Here is an 18,819-nt window from a genome sequence, read left to right as displayed (position 1 = left end):
TGGTAACTTTAAAAGAAAAAGGGATATGCAAGAGAATAAATGGACTTCTCCCCCAGAAACACCTCGTAATTATATGCCTTTACAAACTAGCTATCCCTATAGCAACGACTACCCTCAACACCCAACTTCGGCCGCGCTTCCTGGCATGTCCAGTCAGCAACCTGCAATGTCTGGGTAAGTTTTTTTTTCTGTACTTTTTTAGAGATGACTGATATCAAGTAAAGGTTAATGTCAAGTTCTCAGCCCAACACACCACGACCTGACATTATAAGCCCACCTCCTGATAAGCTTACGGCCGCCCCTGACCTCATTCGACGAAGACCGCCGCTTCCTTCAAGACCAGCAAGTTTCACAACGACCACCTTTCACTCAAACCCTTATCCCGGAGGTGGTAACCCATCGCTAAGACGTCGTAGAACCGAGACTTCGATGTTCTCGTTTGAAACGGGGCCTTCATTCAGTACGACAAAGCAAGAACTCGAGCTGTGGAATATCGATCAATCGAACGGGTAAGAAAACAACGCAAAATTTTTTTTGTTGTAAATTTTCTCTGTGTAATATTGACACTAATTTTTGTGTAATCCAACTGTATTAGATATCAAGTTCAAATCCATGCAAAGATGGATCGTGGATTTTTCCGAGCAGATCAAGACTGGACCTGCTACCGTCGCAATTATTTTCAAGTGAGTGCCACTTTTGACGTGCATGGTACGAATTACATGCTTCAGGGGCCTGAAGTACCGTGTCTGTTACGAACAGAGAACCAAGAGATTCATCAAGTTGATTTCTTCTCAATTGGCGTCAGTGCTCATGTGTCAGGCAGTGATAAAAAAATTGAACTCGTTCAGCACACACCCAAGCGAGATAAGGGTCCACAGATGGTGCCGGAGCCGCGTGTTGTGAGTGCAGGTGGAAACCTTCATCTGGCCTCTGTTGGCTCGAACCACAATATTGTTACTTTTGAACGCATGCAGTTCAAGACGGCAACTGCCAATAATGGCAAACGACGAGCGGCTCAGCAGTATTACGAGATCATGATTGAGCTCTGGGCTAATACTTCCACAGGCAAGACTTTTAAAGTTGCTCATTGTGTCTCGGCTCCTTTGGTTGTTCGTGGTCGAAGTCCTGGTCATTATGCTGATTCCCATACAAGATACCGAAGCATGGACGCTGGCATACCTTCGCCCATGCCACCTGCTTTCAATGTTGGTCAAGGCGTCGCGGGTAGTACAAGTTCTACCATCGTCACTCCTCCTTCAGGTGCTAATGGACCAATACCCGACGAAAGGTATGTTCAACAGCAACAACAACAACAGCAACAGCAACCATCGTCGAGATACGGCATGCCCAACGATTACCCCTATTCTTCTTACCACCCTCAGCAGAGTGGAGGATACCCTTACCTAGTCGGTTATAACCCCGTGCTGAATACACCCCCACCTCATCCTCCGATGGGAGGCCCTATGACAAATAGAAATGAAGATGAACCAGCTCATCGTAGCGGATACGTCATGCACCCTTATTCGTCTGTGCACCCAAACCATCATCAACAAGAGGGATATTACAGTAACCAGTCTAACCCGGTTGATCATCCTCAGGGTAATGATGTTTATCAACAAGAGAACAAGCCTTATTGGGATAGCAAAGAACCTGAAAGATACAGCCACTCTACAAGTGTTCATGATTACGGTTATTTACGCTCACAGCATAACAATAGCAGTAACACGAATCCTCATAGTAATAACTCAGCGAGCAACAATAATAACAATAGTAATAATAATAACAACAGCAGCAGCAGTAGTAGTAGTAGCATTAATAATAATAATAACCCTCCTCCAACCTTCTCAGCTTTGGATAGTTCTCTTGACGCTGGACGTTCAATCACATCGGACAATAAGCACTACATGCAACAAAACCATTCGTCGTCAAATTAAAAAGTTACTGCAAAAATGAAAATAAAATAGTTGTTTTATTTAATGTACTTAATCTGGTGCAACCCTTCCATATTTTAAAACATTTATGCTAATGGGGTGTGACATAGAGTAACATGTTGGTTTTAAAAATGCAATAATCACTATATAAAGTAATAAATCTCAAGCTTGGAAAAGTAAAGTCGTACTGGGGAAAGTGTACAAATGTTTAATAGAGCTCTCTTTTCATAAAAATATATAGTAAATATTGTATTATATAAACAGGATATACATTCATGATGGCCATGTTGACATGTATATAAAAAGAACCATTTCTTTTTTTTTTTGTGGTTGAACAGTTAAAGATGATAGACATTCGTGAAACTGGTGTAAAACTGAACCTAGATTTGTGTAGCATATTTAACAATAATTATTCCCTCTAGAGCATGCACATGCACAAGGGCCATAATGCGCAAAAGTTGCTTAATCATCATCATATTCACTTTCATCTACATCTTGGATATTCTCTTTGACTGTATATGTATTGGCAATACGATCAGAAATCAGCGTCTCTTGTATAAGCTAATCTTACACTTGTTTAGGTACATAGGCTCTGTGGAACTTTAGAAAAATTTCATTAGAAGAGATATACTTGACATAGCCCCTCTTTCGTTAGAGAAGGCATTCTTTTTTTAGAAGATCGATCTGATCTTGAAAAATCTCTTTAAAGAAACTAAGAAAAGATACTGTGTATCCTGTCAAGCGTGAAAGTTAAGCATAAAAGGGAGCATGAAGACTTTTTTTCTGACTTGTAAACCATTTCAAATAAAATAAATGTAATTTACTCTATTCCGAATACAAAAAATAAGAAAGGTTTCATTCTACTTTTTTCTGCTTCTTTTTCTCATCCTATACATCAGTCGATGTTGTTGCTATGGAAATTCCTTTCTGAGCATCTTCCGAAATTGAAACACATTTGGTGTTGCCCTCTCTCTCTTTTCATAAAGCCGCAAAGTTGAACTCCGTCAAAAAACAAACAACTGTGCCTGCATTTTTTACTTTCTTGTTGCTGCGAATTAAATAACCAATAGAAATTTATCGGAGATGAATTGAGGCCAGGATCCCTCCTCGATTATCTGTCGCTTTGTTTCCTTCAGTAAGCCACAGAGCAAACCACACACATACACTTTTTTTTTCTTTATTTTATATTTCCGTGTGGGAAAAAAAAGAAAAGAGCAATGTATAGAGCCTTACTGTCTACTGCCGCTAATCGACACATCATCGTCCGTCCTGTACGTGGATCTGTTCGTCACTACAGCTCACCATTCAAGGTGTTTATGGATACTTTAAAAGAACAAATCAAAAAAGACAAGGATATCAAGACACTGCAGGACGAATCAGGTCGTTTGACTGAAAGCGATGCTTTGAAGAAAGCCAAAGAGATGCTTGAAAAGGCCAAGGTATGTTTAATGAATATACAATGAACAAAATGTTGACACATATGCATTTAGGCACAGCAATCAGCTCAGTCTGAACGATTAAAGCAAGCAACAGAAAAGATTAGCAAAGCTGCCGAAAAGGTAGGCTCTCAAGTCAATGAATCTTTCAAGAAGGCAGCCGAAACCGAGTTTGCCAAGGACACATCTGAAAAAATCAAGAAAGCCGCCGAATCGATCAACAAGACGGCTGAGCCCTTGAAGAAGAGCCCTACGGTCGAAAAGATTTCGGATTCGTTCAAGACGGTCATAAAGGATGAGAGTGGTAGATATACTGGTTTTGTTGATAAGGAAACGAGAAGAAAGATGCGTGAAGAAGCACAAAAGACACAACAGACGACACAAAAGACAGTGGCCGAGAATCCTGAGGCTGGTGCACATATGGTACTTCATAAGGATTCTAAATGGAAAGAGAGTTGGTCAAAGTTTAAGGAAGAGAGTCCTATCATGCAAGGTAATTATTAAATACAGATTTAAAAAAAACGATGCTCACATATTGCTGTTGTATAGGTATCTTTAGAGCAAGAAAGAATTATGAGGAATCCGATAATTTGTTTATTTCCTATACGCGTGCATTCACTGATCGTGTTTCAGATGCATTTGGTAAGTGCATCAGACGAAAAAGAGAGAAAACGATACTGATCCATTGATTTTTCCTTTAGGTTCCATTTTTGAAGAATCAGATCAAGCACAGGCCATTCGTGCTTTCCAAATGATTGATCCTACTTTCAACATGGACAAGTTCATGGTCGATGCTCGTACATATATTGTTCCTGAATTGATGGAAGCTTATTTGAAGGGTGATGTAGATACATTGAAGCTCTGGTGCTCAGAAGCAGTAAGATATCTAGTATGTAGTTTAGTATCAAATAATTTACTGTATATCTATATAGACATACAATGTCTTGACAGCTGTGATCCAAGCTCAAGTACAACAAGGATTAATTAGTGACTGCAAGATTCAAGATTTACGTGATATTGAATTGGTTGCAGCCAAGATTTTAGAAAATGATGTACCTGTCCTTGTCTTATCTTTCCGTACACAAGAGATCATTGTATTCCGTAATGCCAGAACTGGTGAAATAGCTTATGGCAAAGAGGTAAGAAATGACAAAATATAATAACAGGTGATCTTACACGTCAATAGGATTTAATCGAACAAGTCACGTATGCTTGTGTATTAACCAAGGAACCAGAAGATCTTCAAAACCCCGTGACGAACGGATGGCGAATTATTGATATGGCCAAGCATGACTCTAGACCTGTTTGGTAAAATGTACATATAGAGATAGAATTATTACATAAGCGAGTATCTATTTTTTTCATATGACACGCTTATAAAATGAAATTATAAACAACAATGGGGGTAAACCTATAAATGGATTTGTAGCACAATGAGTTATCCGATTGGTTAAAATAATCATGCGATTTGAGTTCAATGAAAAAGTTGTCCGTCTATATCATCCTAGCATTATTATATTTTTTTTGCTTGAAAAATGAGTTTGATTCCGACAGCGGGGTTTCTATCATCTCCACAGAAGCAAAAAGAATAATAGTATATAAAGATACCACCTTATTTTTATCCTTGACAGATTCCTTCCCCACTCCTTTCTTTCCTCTTTATATAATGTCGCAGCATTCATTGTCATCTTCATCATCATCATCTATCAATACAGAATCATCATCATCATCCACTATATTAAACGACGGTGCATCAACTTGTTCAAATAACTATACTCTACACCAAGTACTTTCTAATCCAAAGCTATTATGTGCATTCGAATGTTTCCTCAGACAGACTTGGTCTCATGAAAATTTATTATTCATTGAAGCCATGACACAGTTAAAGCATGAGGAGTCACCAAAAGCAGTGGAAGCATCCCTTCATAGAATCTATAAAAACTTTTTAGCCAAGGGTTCACCACTCGAATTGAACGTAACAACGCAAGACAAGGTCAGACAAGACATACAGGCACTTCAATGGGCTATTGTCGATCGTGTAGATGCAGTCACTATCTTGCAAGAAACAGAAGCACAAGTGATGGATATGCTTGTAAAAGTTTAATATATTTGTGTATTTATATTTTATATTGACTTGCTTCCATAGAAACAGAAATTGGCAGAGTTTATCGAAACAATGGAAGTACCAATCGGGTAAGTGACACGAACTTGTTGCCACTAAGGGTTTGCTATTAACCTTATTTCAGTAATATCAGTCCAGCGATGATTAAACATGATCAAGTGCGTGTGGTCGTCGTCGGTGGTGGATTTACGGTAATATACTTAATAAACTGAGTTTCTGTTATACTTATTTCTTCTTTCAGGGCTTTACTGTCGCTTCAATTTTAGATCAGATGCCACGTTTTTATGTGACGTTAATTGATACAAAAGGTAAATGGGAATACTTTCTCGGCTATTATTAACCATCATATAGATTCATTTGAATACACCCCTGGTATTGTCAAAAAGATTGTCAATCCAGACCAAAGTAGCTCACTTCGAGTGCGACATGACGCCTATGTCAAGAATGGTCGAGTGATCATTGGATATGCAGAAGAACTCTGTGATGATGGAAAGAGCGTCAAAGTGAATAATGAATTGGTAATTATTAAAAATACATATGTGTGTTCTCATGTGTTTAATTGAATTATAATTAGATTACTTTTGACTATCTCGTTATTGCCACAGGAAGCTCTTATTCATCTCAGCTTAAATCTTCAGATACCTCCTCTCTCTATCGTATGTCGGGCTTGGAAGAATCCTATCTTGAGCTACTCAAGGCACGCCGCGTGCTCATCATCGGTAAAAAACCCAAAACTCTCTCTCTCTCTGTTTGTTACACCTTTCTTATTATTTGTTTATTTAGGCGGCGGGCTTGTTGGCTGTGAATTAGCTTCCGAGATATCCCAACAGACCTTCCCTGGCGCTTACCCCAAAAAGCATGTTACCCTTATAGATTCCCATTCTAATGTGGTCAACCGTAGCGACCCACGTCAACAGAATATGGCACGCAAGTACCTTGAAGAACTTGGTGTGGAAGTTGTATGCAATGAAAAGATCATTGACTTTGACTCGACGGGTGACAATGTCTACTTGGGATCAAGCGGACGTATCTACAGTGGGTACGACAAGGTGTTTTTTGCGACAGGTACACGTCCCAATACGGCCTTATTCGCGAGCAGTACGATTGACAGTTCTCTTGATGACTGTTTGGACACCTGGGGCCGTATTCGCGTGAAACCCACGCTTCAGATTGATCATTGGAAGTATGAGCATATCTTTGCAGGTGGTGATGTGACAAACGTAGTTGAAGAAAAGACAGGTTATGCGGCGACTATCTCCGGTGTGTGCATTGCACGTAATATCTGTCGTCTTGTCAAGGGTAAGACTCCTTTAAAGCAAGGCACAAAGGGCACTTTACCTGCACCTGAAAAGCCCTTGCATGGTATGCTAGAGCATGGCGGTATTGGAAAACGTAAGTATTATTAGAAAAAAAGAGACAAAAGGACCAACTTCTTTATATAGAAAATTTAAACATGATCAAGAAAAAGTTTTCTTTCCTCAATCCTTCATGGGCTGCTCTAAAGTATTTTGATGAACAACAATTCTTGCGTATCGTTCAAGGACAAGGTTCGATCAACTCGTCACAGGTCCTTGGCAAATTCCCTCGTAAACTTGATTTACCGCAAAAGCATCCGTTACAGCATGCTCGTGCCAGATCCCAGTACAACGTATCACGAACATTTTACAATTCCGTTGCCCCACGTTGCTCTGGATTGTCGTCATCACCACGTCCTGGTGTGAATAATAGCATAAGTAGTAGTCTACTGCGACACAGCAATAGCTCACATCAGATGTCTGTTGACTACAGATCTCGATTGAGTCGAGGTACAAGTGATAGCTCACTCAGGTACTCGCGACCGACAAGTCCCGAAAGTTTGAGCTCAGTGCAAGAAGATGAAAAGCAACACCAGCTGAGGTCACTTGAAGGCTTACTCTTTGAACATTTTACTTATGGCGGTGAAGATATCACACTGTTTGATCAAGAACCAAGTTCTCCTCGACCTTCCTCCAGTAGTCCTGCCAAGAGAGAACCTCCAGTGGAAGAACAACTAATGACATACGATCAAGATTTTAAATTATCTCCACCGCCCAAGAGAAGAGCCAGCTTGACGACATCTTTCAAGTCATTATCTTTTTGCAACAATAGTCAAGGTGTGAAACTTGCCAAGAGCCCTTCCTTCTCTTCGATAATACATCAAGTTTAAAGAATCACCTTGTTTTTTATATATATTTATGGTATGATTCATTATTATAAGATGATCTTTTTTTTTTCTTTAGACCCGATCCTTTCCTTTTACCTTTTCTCTTTTATGATCATGTATAATTGTTGTATAGAGCCCCCACTTTTTATTATAGACTTTTTATTTTTTTTTTTTTTACTAATAAACATTTAAGCCCCTCTCTCTCTTCATTTAAACCCAAAAATCATTCGATTTTGTAATAATGCCTTAGCGCATTACTATTTCTACAAGTGTAACACAAAGCAGGACAAAAAAGGGGGTTTATGTTGCATTATTTGTTTGTTTGTAGGACAGTTTAAGATAAATTAAAGACAGTTTTATTAGTTTATTTCATGAAATATATATATATATATGCTCTAGTGTTGTGGCTGCTGTGGCTGTTGTTGCTGTTGTTGACCACTAAGGATTTGAGCAGCGTGGTTTGTCTAAGACGACGTTAATACTACATACAAACAAAAAAAATTTTTTTTTTACCTGTGCAGATGAGAATCGACGCATTTCATTCGGTTCCATAGACATCTTCTTGTTAAGCCCAAGTAGACGTTGTCCGAAATTTCTTGGTCGAGAAAGTGCGCGAAGTGATTGAGTACGATTAGCGTAGTATCGCGCTGAACCAGAAGCACCAGAGGATCTTCTGGATGGCTGTTTGCCAGCTTCCAAAGGAGCCACGGGCTTGGGCTTGAATACGCGCTGCATAGCAAACTTAATCAAGTCCAAAGGAGCAAACCAAACAAAGTTCCAAACCCAGGCAATACCTGCCCATTCCCATCCACATCCGCTGAGATGAGTGAATCCCCAGTTGGCATAGACGGAGATAAAGGTGGCCACGAGTTGAGCAACGACAAAGGCACACATGAGCAAGACTGAGGGTCGCTCAAGGAAAAACCAGCCTTGGGATCGAGTGACAAAGATGAGGCCCTGAGAGATGGTGGACACTTGAAGGTAGATGACTGAGTGAAGCACACCATCATTGGCATCGGTGAAGGTTTGGCGGCCAAAATGAGTCTGGAAGAAGGAAGTCTTGAAGGCGACAGCATAAAAGGCAATGGTTGAGGCTGCGAGATAGAGGCCGTACACGATGGCGTAGCAAAAGATTTCAAATAGGTTCCATTGATCTGGATGAGGCGATGGACGTACACGGTCAGTGGAGATGGTCATGATCGTACCGTCGTTCAGAATGGCCAAGATCAAAACCATGAAAGGTGGAAAGTTGAATTGGAAGGCAAAGACCATAATAGCAAATCCGACAACCACACGAATGGTAACTGAGCAAGTATAGATTGAGTAGTTACGCATACGTTGAAAGATCTGACGTGAGTGGATCAAGGCCTCAATGATCACAGAGAGACCAGGTTCGGTTAGAACAATGTCGGCAGCAGAGCGTGCAGCGTCGGAGGCATCGGCAACAGCGATACCCACGTTAGACTTGGAAAGGGCAGGTGCATCATTCACACCGTCACCTGTCATGGCTGTCATATGACCCATGGCTTGCAAGCGTTGGACAATCTCGTACTTGTGTTCGGGGTAGACACCTGCAAAGCCGTCAGCGTGAAGAACAAGTTCGTCGACAGTACTGTATCCTGATCCTGCTGGAGGGCCATCCTTGAGCGTCTTAGAGAGATACATGTTGTCACCCATACCCAATCGACGACCTGTTTCCTTGGCAATGGCTAGCTGGTCACCAGTGATCATTTTGACTTGTACACCTAGGGCAATCGCACGGTCAATGGTTTCTTTTGTATCAGAACGAGGTGGGTCGTAAATAGGAAGTAAGCCAATCAGACGGAATCCAGAGCCTTGGGCGTCCACGTCTTGCCCTTGAATATCGTCTTCAATAGCTACAGCAAGAGCACGTAGACCACGACGAGCAAATTCATCTACGTCATCGTTCAAGGCTTGAATTTGTTCTTCTGTCTTGTCACGTGTGCAAAGATCCAGAATGAAATGGGACATACCCTTGGTTGCGCGGTAAACCTTGCCATCCTTACGATAGGTAATTTCAGTACGCTTGATGGTCGGATTGAAGGGTTCGAAAGCAAGTTCTTCGATGCCTTGGCGTGCCATCTTGGGTTCAGCAAGAGAATTGACGATGCAGAAATCGATAGCATCTTGATTCTCTGTGCGAGAGGCATAAGCAGAGATCTGTAGGATAGCATCAGCATCAAATTCAGCGTAGGTCTTGATGGTGGGCTTGTCAACAATTAATTTATTGAGTGTGAGTGTACCGGTCTTGTCAGAACAGAGGATTGTCACGGCTGCCATTTCTTCAATAGCTGTGATACGAGTGACAATGGCTTTGTGTTCGGCCAACTGCTTAGCACCGATAGCCAATGTGACCGAGAGAACGGTAGGCATGGCAATAGGAATACCACCGATCAAGAGAACCAAGATGTTATCGATACCATCACGATAAGCATAGTGATAACGAGGATACATCACAAGGATTTCAAGGACCACAAAAAGACCAATACTGCAGAGACAAAAGTTACCAATCTTGGCCAGGATGCTTTGCAAGTGCCCAGTTTCATCGCCTGCATCACCAACCAGCTTAGCAGCACGACCAAAGAAAGTGTTCAGACCTGTACCAATCACGACCGCCTCGGCTTCACCTTGTTTGACAGTGGAACCAGAAAAGATTTCGTCACCGGCCTCCTTGCCTACGGGCAATGATTCGCCTGTGAGCGCAGCCTGGTCGATTGAGACCGCACCATGAGCAGACACTAAACGGCCATCGGCAGGGACCACATCACCCAGCTTGATACTGATAATATCACCAGGTACCAGTTCGGCTGCTTCCAGCGTTTTCCACTCACCATCTCGTTTGACCTTGCATTCGGGGGCCAAGGACTCCATGAGAGCTTTGACAGCATTACCCGCCTGTCGTTCTTCCAAGAAACCAATGACTGAATTAGCGAGCAACAAGAGAACGATACCGATAAAATCTTCCCAGTCTGGCGGCCTGCCTCCTCCGTTTGAGACAGCAATAGCCACGATAGCAGCTGCTTCCATTACCCAAGAGAGTGGGTTCCACATGAAGCCAAGGAATTGGAGGATAGGATTGATCTCTTTGTGTTCCAATCGATTGTAACCAAACTTTTCGACACGGCGAGCCGCCTCTTCTGATGACAGACCATCTGTTGAAGTTCTAAAAGTGCATTAGATTTCCTTTAAGGAAAATGAAGATCAACTTACTGCAAGAGAACAAAAACGTCACCAGGTTCCATTGTAGACAGATCGTACTTGTCTTTATCATACAGTTCTTCTACAGTCAATTGCTGAATTGCAGGCAATTCTTGATTCGGTGCATGCTTTTCTACATTCACTTCCCTATCTTCTGCCATCTTGTTTTACAGAAAAAGAAAAAGAACGAAAAAAAAGAGAGAGAGAAAAAGAGATATGAAACGGATCCACGGTTAAAAGAAACAAGTGTTGCGACCAATGGACAAAAAGAGAACATTTTGCACATAAATAGGAAATTAATCACTTGGTTTCTCTTGTATTCTCACACATGATATCATACAACAAGTGCTACAAAACTAAGCACTTGCTTACATTCAACCTTGTATACAATTAACAGTACATATACAGAACACAAGCTAAGGTTTCACTGGATGATCTGCACTACTTTCATGTTTAATAATATTGAAACACTTATGCATATGGTGTACACAGCACTGAATCGGAGTTGAAGAAGGAGAGACAGTAGAAGAGTGGTATCGATAAGCAGTCACTCTGGTTTTTGTTTTGTTAGAGTGTAAGATGAAAGTGGGCTAGAAAGACATGAGCAGCTTGTCTATAGGAGTAGATCTATGTAAATTATTTTTTGGCTAGATATATTTGATTTAGTTTAAGCTAAAGACAGATTTCATAACAGAAATTTAAAGTCACACAGACAGCTTTTTATATTTTGCAAGAGCATTTACGCGTGCTCCTAGTATTGCTTTAAAGATAGATTGCTTGCCAAAGATCTCTCCACTAATGTCATCTAGCAACAAAGGAGATACTTTGATGTTACAATGTAAAAATAACAAAACAGTGTCCTTCAATAGCATATACATTACATTAGCCAATAAAAACACTCCAGTATGAGTTTAAATTTCTCGTTTTATTATGATATTAAGTACGCACACACACACACACAGCACGGAAAAAAATTTTTTTGTTCATTACTCAATGCATGAAGAAGAGGAAGAGATTATTGATATTGGCGAAGATGAAAAGCAAGAGTTAATAGAGTAAGTATCTCAAACAATAATATAAAGACATAAAAATAGAGCAAGAGAGAGACATGCGCGTGTTTATGAACTGATGACTTATGTAATAATAGTAGTGGCAATAGTAACGGTAGTAGTCAACCAACCATGATGATAGAAGATCAAGATATGGATAAAGATTCACGCCAATTGATCGAACAAATGCTTGCTGAGGAAGAATACTATTTCTTTAATAAGACAACAAAAAATTACGATTCAGACTATCCTAAAAAGACAAAAGGTTAGACTTTAAAAAAAAGGTCTCTATCATATTCACTCAATCTTCCATTATTAGATATATCATCTGCTGCACTACCCTCTCACAAAACTAGATGGAATAAGGAAGAAGATGATAGATTGAAAGAGGCATTAGATATATTTGGATATGGCAATTGGAAGCCAATCGCAGAACATGTAGGAACAAGAAACCGTTTACAATGTAAAAATCATGCAAGACATTTACTCTTGGTAGACAAGATTAAGGCAAGTCTATTCAATCCATGTCGTAATTTGTTATTAATACACACGGCTAATAGACGCCAAGTAAACAAAAAAGGGAAGAATCTAAAGAAATCTCTAAACAAACAAACACAGAATCAGAGACCGAGATGATTACTGCTGATGATGCTGATAATACATCAGATACAACCTTGCCTGTGAATTCTACAAACACAGTTGGTACAACCACAGCAGACGTAACCATGGATACTGCCACAGTGAACGAAGATGGTGATGATGATCTCGACATTGGAGACCTTGTTCAAGATAATAACGACAAACAACTCGATGATATTACACTCATGCAGAATGATGACATGAAGGGGGAGGAGGAGGAGGAAGAGGTTACAGCTGAGCAAGATGGAAAAGAGATCAAGCTTGATACGTTAGAGAGGGAAATAGATATACCCGATAATGATACCCATGTGAGCATTTCCCATTTTGACAGACATTTCGTATCTGAAGAAGAGAAGAAACAGAACCCAGAGTGGTTTCAAAATAAGCATGCCAAGACACCCGACCGTTATTTACGTATTCGTAATCATATGCTCGATTGTTGGAACCAGTGCAAGCCAAGGTACTTGACCAAGACCTCTGCTCGAAAAGGACTCAAGGACTGCGGTGATGTCAATGCTATCGGTCGAGTTCATTCTTATTTAGAAAGCGTGGGTGCAATAAACGTGGACTGTATCACAAATGCACCTAGACCTCCTAGGCGTGTGCCACGTGAAGTCATTGTCGAAGAGGATACATTAGATGCTGCTGATCTTGTTATAAATTATGATGGGTAAATAATTAGCAATCCGTTTATCTAATGACTCACTTTATTATAAAGACCAAGAAAAAGAAAAGTAAGAAATGAGCGTGGAGAATGGGTGGATCCGAGAGAATTGGAAGGACGAGTGATTGAACATGGCGTTCAAGTAGAGACAGACAGTAATGGTAAACGATTGGTATCTTGTCGAAGTATATATATATATATATATATAACATGATTGAACAGGCACAAAGTCAAAAAGAGTAAAAAGATCGTTTCATCAGCATTATTATGGCGGTGATGATTTTAATAGAGGTTATGATCCCTTTAGACTTGTACCTACATCCCATTATAATGAATTGTTTCCAGCGCCCTTTGAAGTAGAGATTGTTAGTGAGGCCCTGGTACGGTGTGATATATACATATGCTTCAAAGTGACATGTATTGACATTTTCATATTTGTAGCTCGTCATGGATTTTCATGCTCATCTGGCTCATACGGAAATCATTGGCTTATTAGGTGGTAACTTTATTAAAAAGGAAAATACCAAGATATTACAGGTCAAGAGCGTCTTCCCTTGCAAGAGTACAAGCACAGGCATACAATGTGAAATGGATCCTGAATCTGAAATGAAAGCACGTGAAGTGTTTGCAGAACAAGGATATAACGTCGTCGGCTGGTATCATTCACATCCTACTTTCGAACCTCATCCGAGTATAAGAGATATAGAGAATCAAACGTCTTATCAGGTACACAACAAAATAAGCTTCGTTACACTGTTGATCTCTTGCTAAAAATAAGGACAGACGCTGTTTAGAGAAGCAGGTGATGAACCATTTATTGGTGTCATCGTCACACCTTATAACGCAGAGATACAAAGCGATCACTCTCAGTTTCAATACTTGCACATCAGTACACAGTGGAATGAAACTCACTCTTACAGTAAGTCGTGTCTGTTGTGCAATAATCATTTTGACATCTGTTGTAGGGGTACCTTATGCTTGTCGTAGACGAGTAGAGCAGTGTGAACAAGTATCGCCTTCCATTCTTGATCAATTTGAGGAGCTCATTCAAGAGTACAAAGATTATGAACAGTAAGTTATTTATTTATTTTTTTCATGTGAATAATGAAATGACTATGAATAGTAAAATGGACATGGCATCATCGTTTGGGGACTCGACAAGATTGGAGAAACTGCTGTATTCGCTAAGGGCTCATTTATTTATTCATGAAGAACAAGAAACAGCATTTCTTGATCAAGTCAAAGACATGATTGAAAAGAACTTTATGGACACAACTACATCTAATACAACAATAACAACAACAACAACAGACACTGTACATAATGACAATAGTAATAATAATAATTTTGTAGCATAGCATTTAATTATAACACACAAACAGGGCAATAATATATAATAAAAACACAAACTTTTTGTTTTACACTTTTACTTATTCTTGCTTTACGTTAGCAAGAGGATGAGGTGGAGCAGGAAAATAAGATTCCTGGGATGGTTGATGAGGAGAAGTAACTGAAGAAGATCCAGAAGAAGAAGTGCTATTATATCTAGCCCTTTGCCAATCATATGGTTCATAAGGCAATTTTGTAGTCGAGGGTGATTCCTCGCATGGATAATAGGGTACTGGATGATAGTAGTAGTAGCTGTCGTTCACTTGCATGACAGGCGTTACAGGAGATGACGATGTTTTGGCTGTGTCCGCATAATGTCCAGGACTTCTGCCTCGTACGACCAAGGGCACAGACTGACAACTGGCTATCTGAATCAGTTCTTGCTGGTCCTTTGTTTCAGCGTATAGACTGACAACGCATACAAAGTATTGCTGTGCTGCTCTTCGCTTGCCGTTATTAGCGGTTGCCGATTTGAATTGAAGTCGCTCAAAGGTAGCAATGGTTTGTTGAGGATGAGCTTCGTGTTGTGAATTGCCTGAAGATAGGTAGCCGCCAGGAACAACGGGTTTGGGCGTCGGGTTATATTGAGGGCCTTTGTCGCGTTTTGGAGTTTGCTGTACGAGCTCTATATCACGATCACTGTTGGCCACACGGGCAGAAAGACCGATCAAGAAACGCTGAACATACTGTGGACCACGATGAGTTTGAACATAGTATACCTCTGGATAAGAAGCGAGTGAAAAGACTGCACTGACTTGGAAATAGTTTCGTCGATAGCAGGTCCATTCATCATCAGCCAAGAAAAAGCCGCGATCCATCTTGGCTTGTATCTGGATGGGAGATCTAAAAAGATGATTAGGACCTGTGATTTTAACTCTTTTTTTATATTACAATGTGGATTTATCTGATAATAACAAGTTTGCCATTGATTTTGTGGGTAAGAATCTTGGACTGCACTCTTGTGTATTGAAATGAGATCTAGTGCTTTTTATCATCTGAGTCATTGGATAAGGATGAGGTGTTGAAGGCTGAGAGCGAGCCATGATGGTTTGTCTATATTTATAATTCAGTAAAGCAATTACTGCGGCATCCTTATCATATTTTACTCATAACGATTGGATGAATTATTGTTTAATTGACGTCTAATAAAATAAGTTAGCCTTCTTTCTATTTATTATGTGTCCATGGTAACTTACAAGTATCCATAGTGATCAGATTCAGACTTGGGGGAAGAAGACGGACCAGGCTTTGTGCTCTCCATCGGAGTTTGCTGGGTCATAGGCAATGGCTGTTGTTGCTGTTGATGCTGATGCTGCCACTCTTTTGATTGTTGCATCGTGTTCATTCGTATTCAAGTAAGGGGGAAGAAAAGAAAAGGAAAATGCCAGCTTTTTTTTGCTCTTTTTTTATATGCGATTTCAGGGGATAAAATAAACCAAGTTTATAACATTGTACAACAAATAAAACTATAATCCGTTTCAAACTACCTTTTCTTTTTTTCTCACTTTTTTTTCCTTCTCTTTAAATGCAGAATAAAAAGATAATCAAAGCCTCTTCTCCAACACAAATCAACATGAATGACCTTACTATTTTTCCTTATCTTTTTTTTTTCTTCTTAGAATCGAGCTTAAGCCAGGACGGGGATTGAAATATCAAGTCGGGTGGTGGGGGAGAAAGAAACTCTTCATGCAAAAAAATGAGTATATTCTAAGATAATGTAAGTGATCTAAATGTTCGTTACCATAATAATACTATCCATGATACTCATGGTATTTCGTTACTATGATCACAGTAGATATTACAGCAATATTTTGGCGGTATCATGAATAAAGCAAAAAGTTGGACGTTTCCCAGCGATTCAAGTTTAGTACGCCCTATTTCTTTGTACGACCGTATGTAACACATTTGCGCCACCTCACATTTGCTTTTCGTGTGTTTACTTTCTGTAGAATTGGTGATTTTTTCATGCATTTCCCTTTTTCTGATGTATACCGGTGGCACCCGGGTTATTTTGCAAAAAAAAAAAAAGATGGGTTTAGAGTTGCTGTTTATCTTTTTGTGTGAGTGATCAAGTATGTCTTATTTTCATTCAATGAGTCATCTCATTTATGATCTATATTGGCATCTACGAGCTCTTTCCACTCTCCTTTTTATTTTTCTTATTTTTTTAACTAAGCTGTGTAAAAAAAAAAAAAAAAGCTTGCTGTCAATCTGCTAATCGGAAAATACGTAGAGTCGTTTCGTATAACGCTCTCAAATAAATGCTTCGTTTATGACTTGCGTCATCCTAAGCTATCTCGTCCTATTGTCCATGATGCATAAAAGTTATTGCAGTTATAGTCTTGCTTTATGTAATAAAGCATAATCTACAGATCATAGCATTTAAAGTGGGACATAATTCAGGAGAAAACAAAGCAGTCTAGTCTATCAGTCCTCATCATGACCATTGCAGGTTTATACTTATGCAAGCCGGTCGCGCTAGAGCAACTAAAAGGAGCTAAAAAATGAACTTATCAGTCTTGTTAGGCATCAAGGTTTACCGTAAATAGTTGATGCTCTCCTACTCTAGGGGTATAAGAAAGTCTAAACTTACAAATCGTAGCATGCAAACAATTTGTATGAAAAGATAATCATACAGTCATTATGCGCCGCATCAGATCATTGTTATCTACTCTTGACGGTAACTTCACACTTGGCGGCTTGAAATATAGGACGAACATGGTACTCGAATATTTCCTTGGCTTTGCCTTGTCCTCCAAATGGGTTGATCAACACCAAGAGTCGCTTATGAACTTTTGCACCTTCATAAGCATGGTCCATCAATGTCTCACAGAATGCTTCAGCTTCTTGTGCTTTATCATCAGACACAGTATAATATAGCTCATAGAAATCAGCTGTTGAATCATCGTTACTTCTATCCTCTGGCAATACAAAACGGATCTGAATGGTCTTGGTGCGTTGAATGTACTCGGCATAAAGAATGTACTCATGATCTATTGGAAGTAAGGTTGGGTCTGGTCCTTTTCCTTGAATAACGGGTATACAACAGCATATAATCTTCTTTTTCACTTTTGAGAGAGAATAAGCAAGCTGATGAGATGTTATATATAGTCAAGTTACATTTTTGATATGCGTTAAAATCGCCTTCGATACGAAGTCCTTGCTCATCACAGGTTAGTTCAACGGGGTGAACACCTTTTGTTACTTTTAAAGTGGTCACCATTAGAGATAAGTTGGTTTGGAATCACCAAAAAGAAAAAGAATAAATAAATGCCCAGGAACGACGTTGGCTGTAGAGCTTCGTACAACAAAATATTGAGTGGCCGACCCGTGCTTATGCGCACTGATCTAGATACCGGTTTTTACCCTAAAACTAGACGGTGTTATTTTTTTCTGGACGAATCAAAAGTAATTTTTAGACACTCTGATTACCTTTTTTGGACAAGATGAGGTACAAGAGTGTCTCTTTTTGACTAAACTGGAGCTATTTCTTAAGCCTAGATTCAAGCAACAGGCCCCTTTTACCTGTTTCCTCATAAGCAATAGTGTCTTCAGCCTTAAGACTGGTGAAATCTCTAAATGTTAATACTTGTATATAATAAAGTTATTCCTACCTTTTCAAATTGGTTTAGCACATTTAGATGATATATTTGAATAAATTAAATGGCCATTCCTATCACAGTGTTGATATATTTGCTGACAACACTTCTCTTTATATTTCTTTTTATCTACCCTACAATCTATGTCTGTTTTTTCTTTTTACTTTCAAACAGTTGCATCCATAAACAAGCTATAGTCCATAAAAATTGATCTACTCTATTCAAGCGTTTACTTTGATATATAATCTGACTATGTCTGTAGAAGCAGAACAGGTAAATCGGTTGTGAAAATACTCATATGATACTTATCTAAAATGTAGTCCAACAATACAACATTTTCCCAGTCAGAATATCGGCGTATAACTACAATCAAAACATCGTTAAATGGTATAGGCTGGAAGGAGAACTACAGGGCCACCCTAAATGAATTTGTCTGCAGCGTAAATGATCTTGTAACTCACGGGTTTGCTTTTGCAAAGTTCATATTTCTCAAAGAATTTAACAAAGATGGTGAATTTGACTTCAATAAGTATGTAACAAAGGCATTTTTTCAAGAAGTATTACTGGCACTAGTTGATCGTAAAACCAA

The 18,819-nt window shown here is 39.5% G+C and overlaps 6 protein-coding genes across 6 annotated transcripts; 4 read left to right on the top strand and 2 right to left on the bottom strand.

The window, feature by feature from the left end:
* Nucleotides 1-25: 25 nt before the first annotated feature.
* RHIMIDRAFT_292121 (p53-like transcription factor) lies at nucleotides 26-2,237 on the top strand (the record flags this gene model as incomplete). The annotated part of the gene is made up of 3 exons (XM_023613869.1): nucleotides 26-174; nucleotides 225-509; nucleotides 596-2,237. 3 exons carry the CDS (start codon nucleotides 26-28, stop codon nucleotides 1,932-1,934), a joined length of 1,773 nt encoding a protein of 590 aa, XP_023466545.1. The 3' UTR covers nucleotides 1,935-2,237.
* An 827-nt stretch (nucleotides 2,238-3,064) lies between these two features.
* RHIMIDRAFT_292120 (TIM44 subunit of mitochondria import inner membrane translocase) lies at nucleotides 3,065-4,799 on the top strand. The gene is made up of 6 exons (XM_023613868.1): nucleotides 3,065-3,370; nucleotides 3,422-3,860; nucleotides 3,917-4,009; nucleotides 4,069-4,244; nucleotides 4,300-4,506; nucleotides 4,554-4,799. Exons 1-6 carry the CDS (start codon nucleotides 3,149-3,151, stop codon nucleotides 4,677-4,679), a joined length of 1,263 nt encoding a protein of 420 aa, XP_023466544.1. The 5' UTR covers nucleotides 3,065-3,148; the 3' UTR covers nucleotides 4,680-4,799.
* Nucleotides 4,773-6,954, top strand: RHIMIDRAFT_283582 (FAD/NAD(P)-binding domain-containing protein). The gene is made up of 7 exons (XM_023613134.1): nucleotides 4,773-5,459; nucleotides 5,514-5,560; nucleotides 5,614-5,680; nucleotides 5,731-5,797; nucleotides 5,841-6,007; nucleotides 6,064-6,208; nucleotides 6,273-6,954. Exons 1-7 carry the CDS (start codon nucleotides 5,034-5,036, stop codon nucleotides 6,893-6,895), a joined length of 1,542 nt encoding a protein of 513 aa, XP_023466543.1. The 5' UTR covers nucleotides 4,773-5,033; the 3' UTR covers nucleotides 6,896-6,954.
* A 4,726-nt stretch (nucleotides 6,955-11,680) lies between these two features.
* Nucleotides 11,681-14,551, top strand: RHIMIDRAFT_283576 (uncharacterized protein). The gene is made up of 8 exons (XM_023613133.1): nucleotides 11,681-12,204; nucleotides 12,259-12,446; nucleotides 12,500-13,248; nucleotides 13,297-13,403; nucleotides 13,465-13,622; nucleotides 13,684-13,968; nucleotides 14,026-14,313; nucleotides 14,366-14,551. Exons 1-7 carry the CDS (start codon nucleotides 12,072-12,074, stop codon nucleotides 14,227-14,229), a joined length of 1,824 nt encoding a protein of 607 aa, XP_023466542.1. The 5' UTR covers nucleotides 11,681-12,071; the 3' UTR covers nucleotides 14,230-14,313; nucleotides 14,366-14,551.
* A 121-nt stretch (nucleotides 14,552-14,672) lies between these two features.
* On the bottom strand, nucleotides 14,673-15,967 carry RHIMIDRAFT_237747 (p53-like transcription factor; the record flags this gene model as incomplete). The annotated part of the gene is made up of 4 exons (XM_023608810.1): nucleotides 14,673-15,474; nucleotides 15,523-15,684; nucleotides 15,738-15,773; nucleotides 15,828-15,967. 4 exons carry the CDS (start codon nucleotides 15,965-15,967, stop codon nucleotides 14,673-14,675), a joined length of 1,140 nt encoding a protein of 379 aa, XP_023466541.1.
* Nucleotides 15,968-16,948: 981 nt separating this feature from the next.
* Nucleotides 16,949-17,943, bottom strand: RHIMIDRAFT_137705 (uncharacterized protein). The gene is made up of 2 exons (XM_023605642.1): nucleotides 17,752-17,943; nucleotides 16,949-17,699 (listed from the first exon to the last, which is right to left on the bottom strand). The coding sequence occupies exons 1-2, from the start codon at nucleotides 17,852-17,854 to the stop codon at nucleotides 17,296-17,298; spliced, it is 507 nt and encodes a 168-aa protein (XP_023466540.1). The 5' UTR covers nucleotides 17,855-17,943; the 3' UTR covers nucleotides 16,949-17,295.
* Between the last annotated feature and the right edge of the window lie 876 nt (nucleotides 17,944-18,819).

Source organism: Rhizopus microsporus, assembly GCF_002708625.1.
Source record: "Rhizopus microsporus ATCC 52813 unplaced genomic scaffold scaffold_8, whole genome shotgun sequence".
Classification (NCBI taxonomy): domain Eukaryota; kingdom Fungi; phylum Mucoromycota; class Mucoromycetes; order Mucorales; family Rhizopodaceae; genus Rhizopus; species Rhizopus microsporus.
This window is presented reverse-complemented; position numbering and strand designations above follow the sequence as displayed.

What these genes read in the sequence shown, in the direction of transcription:
- RHIMIDRAFT_292120 (XM_023613868.1), top strand. Translation starts at nt 3,149, where the DNA reads ATGTATAGAGCCTTACTGTCTACTGCCGCTAATCGACACATCATCGTC. An exon ending in AGAGAGTCCTATCATGCAAG is followed by an intron (nt 3,861 to 3,916) that starts GTAATTATTAAA and finishes GCTGTTGTATAG; the next exon opens with GTATCTTTAGAGCAAGAAAG. An exon ending in TCGTGTTTCAGATGCATTTG is followed by an intron (nt 4,010 to 4,068) that starts GTAAGTGCATCA and finishes TTTTTCCTTTAG; the next exon opens with GTTCCATTTTTGAAGAATCA.
- RHIMIDRAFT_283582 (XM_023613134.1), top strand. Translation starts at nt 5,034, where the DNA reads ATGTCGCAGCATTCATTGTCATCTTCATCATCATCATCTATCAATACA. An exon ending in CACAAGTGATGGATATGCTT is followed by an intron (nt 5,460 to 5,513) that starts GTAAAAGTTTAA and finishes TTGCTTCCATAG; the next exon opens with AAACAGAAATTGGCAGAGTT. An exon ending in TCAAAGTGAATAATGAATTG is followed by an intron (nt 6,008 to 6,063) that starts GTAATTATTAAA and finishes AATTATAATTAG; the next exon opens with ATTACTTTTGACTATCTCGT.
- RHIMIDRAFT_283576 (XM_023613133.1), top strand. Translation starts at nt 12,072, where the DNA reads ATGATGATAGAAGATCAAGATATGGATAAAGATTCACGCCAATTGATC. An exon ending in CTATCCTAAAAAGACAAAAG is followed by an intron (nt 12,205 to 12,258) that starts GTTAGACTTTAA and finishes TTCCATTATTAG; the next exon opens with ATATATCATCTGCTGCACTA. An exon ending in AGATTGTTAGTGAGGCCCTG is followed by an intron (nt 13,623 to 13,683) that starts GTACGGTGTGAT and finishes TCATATTTGTAG; the next exon opens with CTCGTCATGGATTTTCATGC.
- RHIMIDRAFT_137705 (XM_023605642.1), bottom strand. Translation starts at nt 17,854, where the DNA reads ATGGTGACCACTTTAAAAGTAACAAAAGGTGTTCACCCCGTTGAACTA. An exon ending in TTTTAACGCATATCAAAAAT is followed by an intron (nt 17,700 to 17,751) that starts GTAACTTGACTA and finishes CTCTCTCAAAAG; the next exon opens with TGAAAAAGAAGATTATATGC.